General features: G+C 39.2%; 1 protein-coding gene across 6 annotated transcripts in view; it reads right to left on the minus strand.

Annotated features, from left to right (window-relative positions):
* The window catches only part of UNC5D (unc-5 netrin receptor D), a 324,448-nt gene that overhangs the window by 154,235 nt on the left and 149,901 nt on the right, over positions 1–20,312 (minus strand). For 5 of the 6 annotated variants that reach the window (XM_075123365.1, XM_048829132.2, XM_048829131.2 and 2 more), the window contains exon 2: positions 2,969–3,187. In XM_075123365.1, the coding sequence (XP_074979466.1) occupies positions 2,969–3,187 (219 nt within the window). Of the gene's footprint in view, positions 1–2,968; positions 3,188–17,068; positions 17,156–20,312 lie in introns of those variants that run through there. The other variant, XM_048829133.2, reaches the window with a different exon arrangement.

A 20,312-nucleotide genomic window follows, 5' to 3' on the forward strand; every position in this document is an offset into this window, starting at 1 on the left:
ATGTTGGCATACTGTGGGGCCATGTGGGTACCCATAGCAGTCCCGCTGACTTGAAGGTATAAATTGTCCCCAAATCTGAAATAGTTGTAGGTGAGGACAAAGTCAAAGTTCAGCCACCAGGTTTGCCGTGACATTATCGGAGATACTGTTCCTAATGGCTTGTAGAATACTGTTGAGAATAGCCCACTTCCATCTTAATTGATTTGGCTCGTTAGCACTGACCCCTCACTTGGTAAGGCAACTCCCCTCTTTTCATATGCTGTGTATTTATACCTCCTTACTGTATGTTCCACTTCATGCATCTGATGAAGTGGGTTTTAGCCCATGAAAGCTTATGCCCAAATAAATTTGTTAGTCTCTAAGGGGCCACAAGGACTCCTCATTGTTTTTGCTGATACAGACTAACACGGCAACGACTCTGAAACCTGTCACCATTTGAGATTAAAGGGACCTCACAGCTCATATTGCCTAATACCACAGCTAGCTCAACTGTGCTTCCTGAGCTAAGAGTACATCCATCCATTCTGCAGATTAGGTGCCTGCAGGCTGGAATACCTGTAGCAGTAATTTAAACATGGATAATTAAAAAAAAGACATTCCATATTTCTTACTACCTTTTTTTAAAAACCCATCTAATGATTAAGTGAAGCTAAAATGGCTTTTGCATCTTCATCCTAGCAACAAGATTAAAGTGTACTTATATTAAATCAGATTGTATTTATTAGACGGTGACAGTATGCCACAATCTGCAGTTCCTTTAGACAACAATAAATAATACCCCATATACCTCAGAAGTAGTACAGCTTCCACTTTGAGCAGGGATACCAAAAACTAAAGTCTTGCACTAAATGGATTCTCCAGTTTAGCATATTTTGTAAATTGTATACAGATTCCTCTGGAAGTAAACAAAGGAGGTACCAGTACCACCTGATTTAGCCCAAAGGGATAGAACATGCAGGGTTGTAGAGATACGTCTGGGCAAGTATTACCCAGGGTTCACATCACACCTATAAATTCCTTTGTAATACACATGTATCCATTACCTCACAAGTATAGTTCCCAGAATTACTGGAATCTTCCTTTCTAGCTTTTGAATTGGAGATTCCACTGGTACCATTTTCTGCTAGAGGTATAAAATGTAAATTCTCAGAACAAAGAGGCACAGCTGGAAATCCGCTCTCGTCATCTGCAGTATAACACCCAGCAATAAATAGAGTAACGTAAATTTTTCAAGTCAGCAGGACTTATGTGGTTTTGGAAAGTTTACACTAAATTACAAAATAAACAAGTAGTTGAAAAAATGAACCCAGGTCTATCCCTCAATTTAAGGCTGCTGAGCTATCTATCCATTTCCACCCCCACCCTCACCATTAAGTGTCTCAGAACAAGATGTAAACATACAAAAAGAATAAAATACCCATAAGCTATTTTGGAACACTTTTGAGACAAATGAAAAATTAAAGTTTCGTTTACGGTTACAGTGTATGCAGCCTTCACTCGCATTTTGGATTCTGATGATCCAAACTAGAAGGATTCTGACCATATATCCATGTTCAAATAGTAAAAATTTTTGGTCAGTTCTAATGCTGGGCTTCATTCAAGCTTGCAATTTTTAGGTTCTATATCCAATGTGTAATTTCCTGGGCCACTAAGTTCAAAAATCTCAATGTTACCTGTGCAATTTTTTTTTAAAAAATTGTTGCTCTCTCAAACAATTTTTAGTCCAAGGCTTAGAAAACATAATCCCAGTGTGGACAAGACATATTTTCATTAACCATATGGAAGAAAAACATTTAGAAACAACATTTCTTCTATATTGATTCAGAAATGCCTTTGGAAGTAAAGGTTATGCCTATTAAATGCTTTTCAAAAAAGGTAACTGTAAAGATTAAAATTCATCCTGAATAGCATTTACAAAAAGGCTTTAGGGTGAAATCTCTTCAGAATCTATCACTTACACATGAATGCCTTGCACCACCAGCATTTTAGATATGAAACTTCTTTTTAAATGGTGGCATTTTCCCCCCAAAAAGGAATGTATTGGACTGACAGAAAGGATGTTATATCTACACAGCTATTTCCAAGACATGGAGTTGCCTAGCAATCTTGGAATTTAACAGGAGGAGGAAGGTAATAAAGAAAACAGAATTGTGAAATTACAAGAGGGTGCTGCTTTAAATTGGTTTTCAACACTTATCAAGTTGCCTGTAAATGAGAGGGGCTATAGGATGGTCTAGGAACATGACAAAATCTGCTGATCATTTTTTCAGCACTCTCCCTTCTCTATTTTCAGACCCACTTTTACAAGATGCAATGCTCCCACTTAACCTCATTAGCTGTCAAATATCCCACAGAGGGGAAAAAAAGCATTCAAGCCATACAGTTTAGTAGCACCATCACAGACTTCCAAGCTCTTCCCCGCTGGGCAGGGACAAGGGATTCCACAAATGCACAGGTTTTCCCTAGATGTTGTTCATGCTACAGATGTCTTAACTGCAATATTGGGGACTCTTGCACCCTCCAAACCTCTCAGTCATTCTCTTTCGAGGCCTAATCCTACTCTCGTTGATAACAGCAGCAAGAATAGCAGCAGGATCGAGCCCCAACGTCCTCTTTAAAACTTTGGCTGTATTAAACTTCATTCCCCTTTACACTTATTACTTCCTGCAGCCCCACTCACCTTTCCTCTCTCCTTTTCTCTTCTTGCTGTGCCTATTCAGACAGAATAGTTAATTACAGCTATACATTTCAAGGCTAACTTTTTCCTACACTATCTCCATTCACTGCTCTGACTTTCTTTCTTTTAGGAGCTGATTTCCTCAACTTTCTGAAAGAGGTGCCCTTTATTCTTCCCCTCTAAATTTCACTCTCTCTCTACATCCTATTTCTCCCCTCTGCCTTTTGTATTTTGCCGATAAGCCATGTATTCTAAGATATTTTCACATGAACACATCAGTCCCACTCTTACCTGTACTTTCATCCATGCTTTCCTCAGAGACATGCTCATTTTGGTGGACCCATTCACCATTACACTTGAAGAAAATCTGCATAGCTGGCATGGCTTTGCATCGCAAGGCAATGGGGTTGCTTTTAATGATGTAAGCATCATCTGGTTCTTGCATAAAATGAGGCAATGTTCCAGGAGCAGATGGAATAGACTCAGGAAGGGCTTCACTGTTGTCATTTCCTGACAGGAGAGAAGAAAGGAAATGTTTGCATATTAGAACCGATAGGAGGGGACAATGACTTACATGTTTGCCCATAATTCAATAGGAATACTTCTGGTTTGGGTTCAGTTAATACTCTGTTTTCTACCATGTCACTTTGCTGCCTAAATAATACCTGGAATCTTCTTATTATCTAGTTGTATTATGGTAGCACCTATGGGCCTCAATTGTGATTGGAATCCCGTAGTGGTAGGCATTGTACAGACCAATAGTAAGAAAGAGCCCCTTGCCCAAAGAACTTGCCATCTAAAAATAGTTAAGACAGACAAAGGAAGTATCATTATCCCCAATTTCATAGATGGGGAACCAAAGCACAGAGAAATTGAGTTGATAAGTTCAAACAGGAATTCTGTGGAATTACTGGAAATTAAACCCTGATTCCCTGAGTCTCAGTCCAGTGTCTTAACCACAAGAACACCCTCCTCTCAAATACTGCATTTAATTTCCTTTTGGCAGTTGTTGTAGATTTAACAGGGATCAGCATGTTAACCATACAGAAGTCTATGATATGACTAGTGCTATTTTAGCATCCTGGCAGTGGAATAAACAAACCACCACCTCTAACAGGGTTTGAAAAAGCTTCAACACACTTTGAGGATGATTCCATTTATTATTGTCCTTTTAAAGATAACTAAGGAAGGGAAAGATCTCACACAGCAGCTTTCATAGAGCCAGAACCTGCAAAATGCTGAACCTGTCCAGAGAAGTACTGAGTGCCCTCTCCTTCTGTTACAGTCAGCTCCTTGTAGGACAAGGTCATTTTCCCGCTGTACTCCCACACTTAGTCAACCAGATGCTCAAGACTGTGAATGCCAAGAGAGAAGTACTGTTATACAAGCCTGTAATTTGTTACAACTTTGTTTTAACTGAGGCAAATCCTGGTCCCACTCGAGTCAATGGTAAAACTCCCGTTGGTTTCAGTGAGAGGGGGATTTGGTCCCTGTATATTTACTTCAATGGCTTGGAAGCTTTGAAAGGGAACTCTGAGAATGGCAACAAAAATAAATCAGTAGGGTCTGATTTACGAAGGAAGATTAAAAAGGACTGAGTATGTACAGCATGGCCAATTGATAACAGAAAACAGAGTCTATAGGCAGATAAAGAGAGCACACTGAAAGAGAAAAAAATAGCTGGCGGCGGTGTATGTGATTTAAATAAGAATAATGAGATGAAAGGTAAATTAAAATGAAATAGCATGACAATTTTTTTAAGAAGACAGATCTATTATATTATGGAATAGTGAGAATACAGTGGTTACTTTTAATAATACATACCTCTTATTTTTCGTGTGTGTGTGTGTTTATATAAACATCATTTTTCATCTGTGCGTGCGCGGTCACAACTCAGACGATAAATGCTATTTAACATTATACCCATAATTATGATATATTCATAATTAAAATAGTGTAAATATATTATAGGTTTATATTATATATAGTGTTTTATCATTATGAATATATTAATTATGATGTATTATTTTATATGTAATGTATTACTTAATATAAATATAAGTAAAGATGTATTTCACAAACATACACACACCAAACAAGATGTCTTTATACTATAGATGTAGCATAAAGACATCTTGACCAGAAAAACAAAAAAAGGTTTTGGACGGGCCAGAGAAGATCTTTGGCATGTTTTAAGTTACATTCACAATGCACTTCATAAAACAGATCATAATTCTTAGCATTTTATTACTGACCATTTTTGTCAATTTCCATGACGTCAATCTTCAATAAATACCATGTCCCTGCAGGCTTTATTAAATCCAAGCATTGGAAGAAATAATAAAAAGGTATAAGATTTGATATGGGCATCAAACCTTCATCAATGTCTTGAATGCCTTACAAAGCAGCATACCCTTGCTTCTCTTCAAATAATCTATTAGGCAGTGAATGGATGGGAAAGGACAGTGAACAATTCGTTAATTATTCACATGTGGAGTTAGTCAAATAATTAGAACACACGCTGTACTTTAGTAGTTGCATTGCCCAGCCTTAATTTTGCTTAGTTAGGACTTGTCTATACAGAGACTTTGTGCATAGCAAGCTGGGGTATAAATCTATAGCACACTCGTCTGCCACATGCTAATTTGCTGTGTGGACCCTGGTGTTGTACATTAAAAAGTCTCATAGTGCACTCGGCCCTACCACTGACGGAGAAACAGCAGTACATCAAAGCACACTACAGAACTTTTTGCGCAATACAGCAGGCTCATGACTTAGTGCACTACAGATTCACGCCCTCGCTTGTCTACACAGGCGCCAAGCACTTACTGTGTTCATCATTTGGGGCAAAGGACTGATACTGTGAAAACCTAGCCCTATTGACATTAGTGGAGGGCATAATTTCCCTCCTGGTCCTCAGATGCTTGGTTGTTTGCTACCTATGAAAAGCCAGCTAAAAACAATAGCTGATTCCCTGTTGAGGCAAGAACTTGGGCAATTTTTCTCCCTGTGGCCCAGGAAGAGCTTGTGTTACTAACCACTACACTTTTAACATGCACACAATGTATCATGTCAAATTACAACACCATCTCTTCTTAATATTGCTATCAGTCTATCCTCCAACCCACCTCACCAGTGGACATAAGAATGGCCATAATGGGTCAGACAAATTGTCCATCTAGCTCAGTATCATGCCTCTGGCAGCAACCAGTGCCAAGTGCTTCAGGGGGAGTGAACAGCGTAGGGCAATGTATCAACGGATCCATCCCCCGTTGTCCAGTCTCTTTTCTGGGACACCTAGTGCATGGGGTTGGCTCCTGACCATTTTGGCTAACAGCCATTGATGGACCTATCCTCCGTGAATTTAGTTAATTCTTTTTTGAACCCAGTTATCGTTTTGGCTTTCACAACATCCCATGGCAATGAGCTCTACGGGTTGATTATGTGTTGGGTGAGTGACTTCCTTATGTTTGTTTTAAACCTGTTGTCTATTAATTGCATTGGGTGATCTCAGGTTCATGTATTATACGATGGGGTAAATAGCACTTTCTCCACCCCATTGATGATTTTATAGACCTCTACCATATCCCCCTCAGTCATCTCTTTTCCAAGCTGAACAGTCCCAGTCTTTTTAATCCTCCTAATCAATTTTGTTGCCTTGTCTGTACTTTTTCCAATTCTAATGTATCTTTTTTGAGATGAAGCAACCAGCACTGCATGCAGTATTCAAGGTGTGGGCGTACCATGGATTTATATAGTGGCATGATGATATTTTATATCTTCTTATCTATTCCTTTCCTAATGGTTCCGAACATTGTTTGGGTTGGTTGGGGGTTTTTTTTTGTTTTTGTTTTTTTGACTGCCGCTACACATAGAGCGGATGTTTTCAGAGACCTATCCAATTTCTTCAATATTTCTTGGTAACGGCTAATTTAGACCCCATCATTTTGTGTGTATAGTTGGGATTATGTTTTCCAGTGTGCATTACCTTGCTTTTATCAACACTGAATTTCATCTGACATTTTTCTGCCCATACACCCAGTTTTGTGATAACCTTTTGTAACTCTTTGCAGTCAGCTTTGGACTTAATTATCTTGAGTAATTTTGTATCATCTCCAAAAATTTTCCACCTCACTGTTTACCCCCTTTTCCACATTATTTATGAATATGTTGAACAGCACTGGTCCCAGGACAGAACCTTGGGGGACTCCACTATTTACAGCTCTCCACTGTGAAACTGACCATTTATTCCTACCCTTTGTTTCCTATATTTTAAGGAAGTTACTGATCCATGAGAGGACCTTCCCTCTCATCCCACGACTCCTTACTTTGCTTAAGAGCCTTTGGTGAGTGACCTTGTCAAAGACTTTCTCAAAAGTCCAAGTACACTATATCCACTGATCACCCTTGTCCACATGTTTGCTGACCTCCCTCAATGAATTCTAATAGACTGGTGAGGCACAATTTCCCTTTACAAAAGCCATGTTGACTCTTTCCCAGCAAATCGTGTTCATCCATGTCTCTAATGATCCTATTCTTTACTTGAAAATCATTTCCACACCACATTTTACACTGTTGGGTCTCATGCTGCAAATCTGCACCTGACAAATATAGTCCCACTGACTTCAGTGAATAAGGGCTTCCATTATCCTAAGCGTATGTAAGCAAGATAACTCATTACCCAACAGTTTTAACCAATTTGCCTAGTACAGAAGTTCGGCTTATCAGCCTGTAATTGCCAGGATTGCCTCCGCAATCTTAAAAAAAAAAAAAAAAACAGCATCATACTAACTATCCACCAGTCATACTTTAAACACTGATCTTGCCAGACTCAGTGGAATGGTTTTCATTTGTGGTACAGGAAGATAACCCCTAAAGAAACCATTTAGTGCATGAACGAATGCCAATTCAAGCCAAACTGAGACTTTCCATCAACTTAAATTGGCTTTAGATTACAAGTCAATGGAAAGTCAAATTTTCAATGACTGTAATACAATGCCAATATAAATCAGTAAGACGACTCATGTTGGCTTGAATTGGTATTAGATTACATGTCCTTAAAGGGAGAATGAAACAATTATTATATTGAGGCGGCGGTAACAATCCTGTGTATCCTTCCCCAAACCGCTCACTTATAGATCTTGGAATATTTTTACACCGTAGCTGCTTGAAATCATTTCCACACCACATTTTACACTGTTGGGTCTCATGCTGCAAATCTGCACCTGACAAATATAGTCCCACTGACTTCAGTGAATAAGGACTTCCATTATCCTAAGCGTATCTAAGCAAGATAACTCATTACCGAACAGTACGAACAGTTAGGCTGGAAAGCAAATTTGTGCCTCTGAAGTTACCTAATCTCAAGGAAAGCCACTAAGAAATTGCATTCCTTGGTTTTTGTTTATGGAGAGGTTACTTGTCTCCATATGGTTACCTAATTCGATGAGGACTGCAGGCACACCCATTTGGATGTGTACAATAACCAGACTTTTATATATGAAATATTTAATGTGATTTAGGATACACGGGACTTTCTCTGTGGTCCCCATTACCATGCACAAACTGAAGAATTGTTCTGCAATACTTCTGACCTGTATGAAAGTAGAAATATTTTATATCCCACCTATTAGCCCTTCCTCTCATCCTTCTCCCCCACCCCCCGCGCACACACACTCTCACCCTAATTAAGATGACATTTCCTGGCAAGTACAGTGCAAAATCTTTGATGAATACATGAAATACCATGGTGACAGCTCCCAGGGACTGGAATAGGTACGGCAGCATGCTGAACAAATGCTCCCGTCTCCTCAAGCATGGAATTTAGCAATGATTTTGGGATGTGTGCTCCTCCTGATGTGCAGTTTTCCCACTTCCTGATCCTTAACAGGAGTTAACATCAAGGACTGAGAAATACCCTGCTTTGTTCACTTTCAAAGTCAGCGCCCCTTTCTCTTACTCTTTTTATCTTGGCTCTCATCCTTACTATATCTTCTTGTTCTTCCATCATCACCAGACTCAAAATATTCCTTCCCCTTGTTGCTTTCTTCTGTCTCCAGTTTGTAGCATATCCATTTTGCATCTCAGCCTGTCGTTCTTGACTGTCTCCATGCTAAAACACATATTTAAAATGATGTGTGTGCTATAATAGGATGAACTTATACGATTGTCAAGAAAGAATCTCAAAGCACTTTAGAAAACATTAAGAATCACAGCTCAGGGTAAATAGAAGACCATGCTTTGGTAGGCAGCAGGGCTGACATCATGAGGTTTCACACTCCTTCCAAAAATCCGTATATTAAATTAATGTATCCAAAGAGAACAATGGGTATAAGTTTAAATCATTGAACACCCTGTTTTATGGCACTAGCAACTACCTTCTGCCAATTTATAAAAATGAAGAGCTCTCCATAGTAAAATGTTCATTGCTTACAGCCTCAGTCATCTGCAAAGGGCCATTGGGATTGTCCAATACATCCCTCCATTCCCTATGGAAGTCCAGGTATGTTAGAATATCACAAAAAGAAAAAGGAGTACTTGTGGCACCTTAGAGACTAACCAATTTATTTGAGCATAAGCTTTCGTGAGCATCCGATGAAGTGAGCTGTAGCTCACGAAAGCTTATGCTCAAATAAATTGGTTAGTCTCTAAGGTGCCACAAGTACTCCTTTTCCTTTTGCGAATACAGACGAACACGGCTGTTACTCTGAAACCTAGAATATCACAGGCACTGCTTCTTCAAGTGACCTGCCATTACATGCACCTAGGCATTCACGGGTTTACAATCTCTTCTTTTCCTGTAAAAACAGCTACTGGGTCAGATTCTGTCGCCTTCTAGACTGTTGTCAATCTGGATGAAGTTCATTCAGTGCATTGTTTACACTAGCTGATTTCCGATTTCACTGACACTGCTATAACTCTAGAGAATAGCCCACTGTTTCTGCTACCCTTAGAAAGCCCCTACAGAAATACTGCATGAAATACCACTTTTTCAAGTTGATGGGCCATTTCCTAGAGACCTCGGAAATATACGGTCTTTTGATTTCAAATGGCATCCCTCAGCTCACTACACATTTTGAGGCTGTGTGTAGAGCTGATGCCATGTCACAGAGTCATACAAGCTTCAGTGGAAGGTAAAATTATGGGAGCAGCGTGATTAAGGCAAACAGGCTTTGGCCCAAAATGTTACTTCACATCCAAGTCCTAAAGAGTTCAGTTCCTGTAATCAATAACAAAACAAGACTAGACAGAGTATTATGAGATATTTCAACTCTCCTTAAAAACAATTTAAAAGGACTTAGTTGAAACAGGAAAAATGTATCGAACCTGCCAAATCTATCACACAACTCTCACCTCCCTTTCTGAATTGAGTGCAGTTCATTGTTTTCAGAGGTATACTTGCTGCAGATACACTGTAAGGCCACTGCTGCTAGATAGACATGAGCTGAATAAATTTAGAGTAAAGTAAATATACTGGATGTGTGACTTTGTATGTATGTATCTTTTTATCTATCCATGTCTATATATAATAGTAGCCCTCAGAGACCCCAGTCAAAATCAGTGACCCATTTTATCAGCAATGAACGGGCATATAGGAAGACACAACCTTATACTCTTCTAAGACCCAGATTTTTCCTACTCCCAGCCACCTTGCAGGATAAGGACCTAAGAAATAAATCAGCTTTACAAGATTATTCCTTATGCCACGTGTAATATAAATACACACACACCCCTCAAGATAAATAAAACAATGTTCTGGCTGTGGTCACAGGAGCAGCTTTTGGCCAAAACAAAGCCTCTTCTAAATGTTATTCATTTATTTAATTTCCACCTCTTTTTTCACCCTGCAACATCTTTTTTGTGCATTGACTTGTTTTCAAATTCATCTGAAGCCTGGTGGAACTTCTAAAGGGTTTTGCTTTCAAATTACTATTGCTTTTCATTTATAACTGTCAGTTTTCAAGATTAAGTCCATTCATAGTTATAGACAAATGGTTGTTTTAATGCAACTGTGAATGACAGAAGACGAAACAATCAAACACAATTCTTGTATTTTTCATTCTTGGAAAATTACCTTTCAGGAAGCGCTTTGTGTTTTATGTTCTGCACACTAATACAATGGGGACTTTAAATCTTTTTATGACAATAACAGAAACAAAAAAAAGTTAGGAACAAACACTAAATTCTTTATAGAACAAATATGCTGCTGTTAGTTGTCAGGTCATGTTTTAAAACCTTGATAGCAACATCAGCAGAGGTAAATCTGCTAAAATTTAAAATCTTAGGAAGACATAATTCAGAGGTTACACTGAAAGCTTGGAATGAGACATTTTAAACAGGAAGCAAAGTCTGACTGTTGTAAATGTTTTTGCAAATTAAGGAAGTGGCATTGTTTTAAAATGAAATGTTAGGGAATTTTTTGGGGGTAGGGGAAGATAGGACACAGAACCCACAACCAAGGGAAACTTCTTAGAATTAAACAAATATGCATGTTAACTTCATTATAGTCAATGCTAGATACCTATCAGAAAACTATATCCTGTATTTGTCAAGTTTACAGATTATGATCTGGTATTTTTTTCCATTTAACATAATCCTACAAAACCAAGTACTGTGTTATTACAGTGAATATGCTTAGTAAATTGCATATGAGATACCAACGAAATGCCTTTTATTCGTTATAACAAACAAAGTCATAGAATTTTTTTTTCAGCGCACTGAGTGTGTTTCCCAAAGAGAAAAACAGACAGGTATATACTGTTGATGTCATAAGAAGCAAACAAAGCTTTCTCTGCATTCAGAGTGAGGTATCTAAGCAACATACAGAGTTATGTGGGTCCACCACAAAATGTAATCATTGTAAATCTTCTGGATTTTCTCCCTACTCTGCCCTCAGATTATATAAATTGTATCCTCCCATCTTTCTTCCTGTAAAAAAAAAATATATATATATATATATATATATATAAGGAAGGGACGAGCCCTGCATCTTGTCCTGAAAGCAAATAGAGTATGTGGCTATTCTAATCTCTACGCAGAGGGCATTCCAAAGCCATGGAGAAAGTTCTGCACTATAAATATTGTCCTTGTTGTTAACAAATCCAGAGTAGTCAACTACAGAATATCAATCACAGACCGCATAATAATCTGGGTTTAGTCAATGAATAGCTTTAAAGTTAAGGACCAGAACCTTACTTTCAGACTCAGTGTTCAATGCATTGACCACAGTGTTCCATCTCGAGCAATTCTGAATATTTTTATATGTATCTATATCTATGTTGTAGAAGTTGTACTCCGAGGTTTTCTCCTTTATATTCCTGTCTCTATTTTCCTCTTCTACATTCCCGCTCCCCATTACCTTCCAAGACTTTCATGTTCTCTCTTTTTATCTATGGTCTTCTTACTTCAGTTCTCTGTTCCTAAATCCATCTTTTTCCACCTCTCTGCTTCCAAGGAACTAAGTTTTTTCTGTCTCCCTCTTATGATCCCTTCAGATGCCAGAAAACCCCATTGCTTAGCCACCTCATTTGTCCAATATGCTTTTCCAATAAACTGGTCCATCTTCTCTCCATTGTTACATCCCTCATTATGGCCTATCACATATATTGATCTTTAGTTCCAGACTCTAGGTTTTATTCCCTTAAGTGTTATTCAAGCCCCTCTGGACAACACCTGGCTTTACTGTTAGTTTCTTTTGATACTAGTTGTTCCCTACAGTCCCTCTTCCATCCACCTACGCTCCATCACTTACTGCAAAACTAAAGGCACCAACTGCCTTCTGACATTCAATTCATTTCTATAGCAAGATGATGGAAGATAGCAGCACAGAAAGGGTGTGGGGAAAAATCAGGATTGAAAAGGTTCATATGTTATAGGATACGTAAATTGCTCATGCAAGGAATGGTATTAGTAATGAAACCAGAATAATTATTCGGTCAGAAAAGCAACTGGAGTGGGATTTGCCTACATGCTCTTAATCAGGTGACCTTGTCCTCTATGCAATGATGTGGTTTTCTTGGAAGTCACTCAAGACATTGATGGGAGTATGAGGTTTTGATGCCGACATAAAATCTTTCAATACTTTTATTTCTTCTAATACATGGATTTACTAAAGCCTACAGGGACATGGTATTTGGTAAAGATTGACAATACAGAAAAGAGCAAGAGTGGTCAGCAATAGAACATGCATGCTGATGTGTTTCATGGCATATTTTTTAAACCCTATATGCTGAAGGAGAACACACTGACTACTTACCTTGTTAAATGACACACAACTGCTTCATCTATCTAAATGGCTCACCAAGTGTTGTACCTATCTTTGGTGACTCACAGACCTGGAAGGGACCTCGAGAGGTCATCTAGTCCAGTCCCCTCCACTCAAGGCAGGACAAAGTATTATCTAGACCATCCCTGACAGGTGTTTGTCCAACCTGCTCTTAAAAATCCCCAATGATGGAGATTCCACAACCTCCCTAGGCAATTTATTCCAGTGCTTAACCACCCTGACAGTTAGGAATTTTTTCCTCATGTCCAACCTAAACCGCCCTTGTTGCAATTTAAGCCCATTGCTTCTTGTCCTATCCTCACAGGTTAAGAACAACATTTTTTCTCCCTCCTCCTTGTAACAGCGGGTTACAAAAAAGTGAAATGGCATTAGTTGGGTCCAGCCTCCCACTCTGCAGCCATTCCCTCAATACTTGCTGCTTTTCTACTTCCACATGGTTTGTGATGCTGATTTAATCTTACAAACAGACACTTTATAATGCTTTGTACATGTTTAAAAGCAATTCATGGAGTAAGTAAGTGTATCCCAGCTCAGCCTCCCAACTGAGCTCTTGCTTCACTGGTACGTTTCTGCACGCACCAGCATCTGTGGCAATGTCGAGATTTCGACTGTATCTATTACGACCATGCTGGCATTGCACCTTCTTGCATACGGAACACGGCTTCTGCAGATAAAATTTCATATACATGCTGCTTAAGATATAATTGCACTCAAACTCAAAACTGATGCACAAGCTGCCAGTCCTCCTTCCTCCCCAGCTTCATAAACCCAAGAGCAGCTTCTTAGAATGTGTTAAGAGCAAAGAACTGAACAGTGCATGAATTCTACAATGAACCTATCTGCTTATCTCAGGACTCTATAGATCCAATTCACTGATGCCCTGGGCCTTGTGTAGTCATGTACACCAGTGTATAGCCTGAATAAAAATGCTACCATCATTCTCATTAGATAGCATTTCACACCCACTTTCAACTGATGTAAATGACGACACAAGGTGGCAACAGTGAGTTGTGCTGTATGATGTTACATGGAATAAACACAAAACCAAAGATCTTTAACTAAATTTATCATGAGAAAAACTGAACCTGTTTTCTTCCTTCTTGTTAGCAAATTTCATGGAGTCTCTGGCACCATTTGTCGACCGTGAAAATTTGCGCAGGCATGCTCATTGATTTTAAATGCAGTTGAGTCTGCCTATAACAACACTGATGTGAATTTCAGATTCTAGCTGTTGGTAACATGGCACATCATAAGATTCTGGGAGAACATTACAGGGAAACTCAAAATGGGTATGAAAAGCACGGAGAAAAGTGCATAACTGTGACTGAAGTCAGGGTTCCCACCTGTCAAGGTTTCCCCGCTATCGTCCCTTTTTCTGACAGAACTGTCCTCAGAAATCTGTAAGGTGCTCAGTACACACTGCCAGATATTCAGCTTTTTAGACTCAGGATCATCCTGTATGTCTTGTTTTTTTGTCCCCCAGAGGAAGCCACTCTAACTGAGGTGTTTCACAAAAGGTTGTGAGATGGCTAAACCATTTTGATGGGGAAGGAATGCGTAATTGATTCTGAAGCATTTACATTATTTACTCAATTTTCTTCCCCGGACATGTTAGTCTATTTCTATTTTCAGTGGGGTTTGGAATCATAATTAGGTGGCCAAGACAATAACCCTACAAGCGTAATATGGTAATACAATGTCAAAATGGAAAACCATAAAGATGTCACTGCTGTTGAACAGAGAGAACTTTCTGATATCAAGATGAAAGGAAATCAATGTCCATGCATGGCTGTGGAGACAACAGGACAATGTCAAGGCATTAAAAAGGAAAAAATATTAATGCTAACGTAAGTCTGTGGATATGACCATATAATGTATACATAGTGACACAACATAAATGACATTACAACATCTAAATGCAAGAATGTGGTTAGAATCTACTCTCCTGTTTAATTTCCCCTCTAATTTGAAAGGATAAAAGAAAAAAAAGGGGTTAACAATCTGTCATGCATTTGAGGGTTCACATCTCCTCCTCCAGAAGCATTCACAGCATCAGCTTGGATTCACAGCACAAACACATCTTAGAACAGGGGAGAGGAACCACAAGACTGGCACTCAGAGCCTAGAATTTGAATTCAGCTCTCCTATAACAGTCTTCCGATAAGGCCTGGGGCAAGATACTTAATCTCTCTGGGCCTTAGTTCCTCCTCTGTAAAATAGGGGTACTAGTCCTCCTTTCCCCATCTTTTGTCTGCCTTGCCTATTTAGGCTGTAAGGTATTTGGGGCAGAGACCATCTCTTACTATGTTTATATAACAGCAATTAGTACAATGGGGCCCTGATTGGCTTCTGTAGGCACAATTATACTACTAATAGTGATACATTAATTCATTAAAATACAGGGCTGCCGTGCACTGCATGTAATTATTATTAATTTAAGGAAGGAAACTATTTTAAATGTCACTTGCAATCAGGGTACCGTACAACTGTATGTTGTACTATACTTAGTGCTGGTGAAATAAGTTCTCCACAGCATCCACAGTAACACATACAGTGGTAATACGGCCTTCTACACAGGATGTTTACAGATTTAAAGAATACTGAACACATCGGCTTAGAGATTCCTCCATGAGCTAGATGAGCCAAGCTTGCCAGGTTTTTTTTTATACCTCTGTTGTCTATACACTTGAGGAGCGACTTTCTGAAATAACAGTGGTATCTATAGTGGTACTGTGCTTACATAATGCCATGCCAGTCGGTTGTTAGCAATGGTGACTGAACTGAACTGAAGATCTCTGGATCTAAAATACATTGATGAGCACATCCTTGGCTATGTTGACCAGTCACCATTAAAAGGGAATAAACTGCCAAACACAACAGGTGTGGGTTACACTTAAGGTGGGAAGGGAAATTTTTGAATTAACTGGCAATTGTTGATTTAACTTAGATAATTTTTTCACTTCATGGTCCAAGAGACACAGACAAAATTTTCATCTTAAGGCCAAAAGACCAAAAACATCAAGACATTTGATCACGGCCTTGGATAAGCCAAGAGACTACTTACACTTGCTCTTAGCTCATAGAGCCAAGAAACAGTTTCCTCTCTCGAGAAAAAGAACTAAGGATACCAGAAAATTATACACCTACAATTCCGTAATGTTTCAATGCACTTAAAGGAGACTTCTTTTCATTGCAATGTGACAATTGTCCAGCAGTGATTCACTAAAAAAATAATGTTTAATGAGCCAAATACAAAAGATAATTATTCCAGTTATACTTGGAATACAAATGAAATAACAATATTTCTGGACTGTTTATGTGAATTATACTGACTCCAGGGCAGATCATTGTTAAATGGAGAAACATGCTTTTGTATAAGTTAATACCTTTTTGCAGTAGCTCGTCTCCTTTCCAACCAGGAAAAAATAAATGTTTATATATTCCAACTGTAGCATTAGATGTTGTGAAGCACCAGTAAAATACTATTCATCTTAAATACTCCAAATCAAACAACTTCAAACCCCAGAATCATCTTTAGAGATCTCTTTCACTTCATTGGAAAAGCCTGACCAAGACGGTGGTGAAGATTTTAGGCTGGTGTAATTATATTGCACCCAAATTGTTTCCATTCTATTTACAAGGTTCATTCCCTCCTATTGCAAAAGCAGCTCTCCAAAATCATTCAAAGCATCAGGTCTTTTCTTAGGAATATGTTTTATCAAAAGGAATCTACTGAAATGAATGTCCAGGTGCCATATAATTCAGCTGGCCTAGTTGCAAGTAACTCTGCTTATGAAGGGAAATTATCTTATTGAGACACTCTGTACCCCAGTGATAAGAAATATTGGGAGCAGTTACAATGGGTTTTCAATCAGAGAACATTCTATAAACCCAGCTAAACCTAGAAACTTATTGCTCCCATAGCTCCCCTGGCTGCAGTTAGGAAATATGTCAATCCAACTAGATTCAGGGTCTAGCTAGCACTTGGAAGACCTCTAGTAGAATTCCAGGTGCTGGAGTAGTTAATTTAAGAGGGCAAGTATTTCTCTGAAGAAAGAAACACTGTTGGGCAGTATAAGGTTGCTGAAAAAAAGAAAACCCTTTACCATTCTGCCCAACCAAAAATCGTGTGCACGTCATGTCTTCGTAGCCAAGGTCTCTCAAATTGTCCGTGCATGCTGAAAGTCACCAGTGCTGCATATGCATCTCAGCAAGTCAGCCTCTGAAATCAGGATATTAGTTTCATCAGACCCTCTTGCTTCCTATGGATATAAAGTATAAAGTCTCAGTAGCTGTGCCATAATCCTGCTCATCAAATATTTGGGTGACAGGTGGAAAATTGTTCTGCCAGCTGAGGAAGACAAAATCCATTCCTCCTGGCAATTTTCTGCAATGAAAACTCCAAAAAACGAATGTGCAATAAGTTGTGGAAATAAATCTAAAATAATATCACACAAAACCAGTGTGCTCAAAATCTCTAGCTGCAAACTAACTCCTGTTTATCTGACTTTTAAAAGCTTGATGTCTATTTATATGTGCACTGCACCAGTCTGTAGATATTAAAACTAGCTTCTCTTTGAAACTATTAGTTACGCACCTGTTAAAAAAAACATAATTGCACTATGATGTCCTTCATCACTGCTCCTAGAGCATATTACTTGCATCAAACAAGACTGACAACAAATCTGGGTAACTCAGTATTATCAAATTAATATTAGAGATGGGTAAGCTGTCACTATGAAAAGGAATTGTGTGACTCAGATCAAGCCACAAACTCAGGAACAAAATGCCCTGATTTCCAGTGCCTCTTTTAACCATTAAACCAACTAAGTGGGGTACAAAATTCCCTCGTTATGCAGAAGGGCTTGGGTTGCATGAGGTGCCCAGCTGATTGCATGGAAGGAGTTGCAGAGATTCAGGGTACAAGTAATGTGAATGAATGCGTTTGAATAGGATTCAAAAATCAAGATAACTGTGAAATATATATGCGTGTGTGTGTGTGTGCACACACATTTTATAAAATGTATCTTTATCTGGCCACCTTACCAAATTCTCCTGTGTCCTGTACACTGGGATTTTAAGGGGCTCGGTGCTAATGGTTTCAACAGAGATTCTAGAACTGAGGCAGTGAGAGTGATATGGGGCCGCTACGAGAGAATCAGAATAGTCCCAGTGTGCTCACAGAAAGCTCAGGAGCTGGTGAGCAGAACTGCTCAGCGGACAACAATCCCATTTCATGGCAACTTCCAGGTTTGTTTTCATTCTGCACTGGAACAAAAAGAAAACCTTTGACACATTTTCACGAACATGGAATATATGAAAGAAACAGACCAAGTGATTAGGGGAACTGACCTCTGGGATCTGGGCAACCCAAGTTCAAGTCCCTACTCTGGCTGATCCAGAACAGTGTTTTTCTATCCCCTGACACTCCAAATTTGCATCCCAGATCTCTCTCTCTCTCAAACTTTCCTGGCAATACGTCCTCAAAACAGTGAATTTCAACCAAAATCATTCCAATCAGCTCTACTGGTGAGTGGCTATCCTCCCCAGATACAAAAGTTGTTGTTGGGGGCTCTCTTCTGTTTCTCATCCTGCCTTATTCTATGCTGCCTCATTACCTGCACCTTCTGAGCTTAAAAAGGAAGCAAGGGGGAGTTGTGTTTCCTTTCCCCAAGGCCTAGCACTCCAGTGGGCACCTGTGCTGTTTTGAGCACTTATACCACATAGGCTCACTGACAGGACTCCACGCTGTAGTTTATCATGAAACTTTTCATAACCATGAAAGGGGTGAAATCAACCCCCTTGTCCATCTACTAAGGGCACCAAACTCCTTCGAAGAGACTGACATCAGATATAATATTCTGTAACCAGTGTGCAAGGATACATAAGAAAAAGGAATCACAACTGATGGTGAGGAAGATAGATAGCTGTCAGCATCCTGAGAGCTACTTGGGCCCAGTACTGCAAAAGATTATGTCAATAACCTAACCAAGTTGGCAACATGAATGATGAATAGCAGAGCAACAGTTGGTCACCTGCAATGCAATCAGGTACAGCTTGGGTGGTTTAAAGCTTTCCGTGAGTGCAGATGAAAAGGAAGGGAACATAATTGATTTGCTACAGTATTTTTTCTCCCCTCCTAATTCATTAAATGGCGCCTGGCCAGGCATAAAAAAACAAAACAAAACAAAAAACAAAACAAACCTCTCTCTCTTCAAACTTCCAAGAGAAGGAACATAATTGAAATTCATTTTGTTTTATCTAATTAATTTTTTATGAATAACTATTGTCTTTTTGGAGAAGAAAAGCATGTAGTCCGGTAAGTAACAAAACAACTGCATCCCAATCATTCATTCCCTCTGTAGCCTGTAGAAAAGGGTGCTAAAGAAAGGATAAGAACAGACTCGAAGAGAGCATGATTAACATGAACAGATCAAATTTTTCCTTAAGTGTTTGAAACCACCAATACAAATGCAACATAATAGTGAAAAAAAAAGAAATCTATTTGTAGTGCTGAGGATTTATTATTACAGTAGTGCCTAGAGGCCTTAATTAGATCAGAATATCATTGTCCCAGATGCTGTAGAGACAAATAGTAAGAGACAGTCCCTGCCCCAAATAGCTTACACTCACAAAGAGTAGATTCAAAGAAGGTAACCTTGAAGCACGTTTGAGTTACTTAAACTGTGTGTATGCAATTTACAGTTGTATTAAGCCAATTAGAAGATGTAATCTCATTTCCCATAATGTGGCAGTGCATTCAAACACACTCTAATGACATTTGTGTGTGTACCCTTCATTCCCCACCCCCCATCTGAAATGTACTTAAATTGTTTAGATGTGTGACCTAGGTGACAGCACTGGGCTTCAGAATCAAAACCAAAGAGTATTCCACCTCTTTATCTTGCCCTGCTCTTCACCACACAGCCCGAGTAAAGAGGTGAGCCAGGCAGGGAGCCTTGAAGGTCAACAGAGTGAGGCTCTTTTTGGATCTAGGAATGGGGATTAAATTCCATAGCTGAAGGTACTTCACAGAGAAGCATGCTGCTGGCAGCTACTTCTCTTTATAGAGAGGAAGTTCCAGTTCAAGTGACTGTGACTGCAACCACAGCACTGTGGAATGAGGAGAGAGGCAGTCTTGACAATGAGCAGATCCCAAGCAACGTAGGGATTTTTATGTCAAAACATACACCAGCTTCTCACTTTCAGTCACCAGACCAATCACCACCTAGGTGGATGAAGAGCAAAAGCAGTGACTTTTCACCATCACATGGCCTTTGTATACTACCAGGCTGGCCTGGAACTTAGGCCTGGTCTACACTGGGGGGGTGGGGGCGGGAAGATCGATCT

Source organism: Caretta caretta, chromosome 26, assembly GCF_965140235.1.
Source record: "Caretta caretta isolate rCarCar2 chromosome 26, rCarCar1.hap1, whole genome shotgun sequence".
In the NCBI taxonomy this organism is placed as follows: domain Eukaryota; kingdom Metazoa; phylum Chordata; order Testudines; family Cheloniidae; genus Caretta; species Caretta caretta.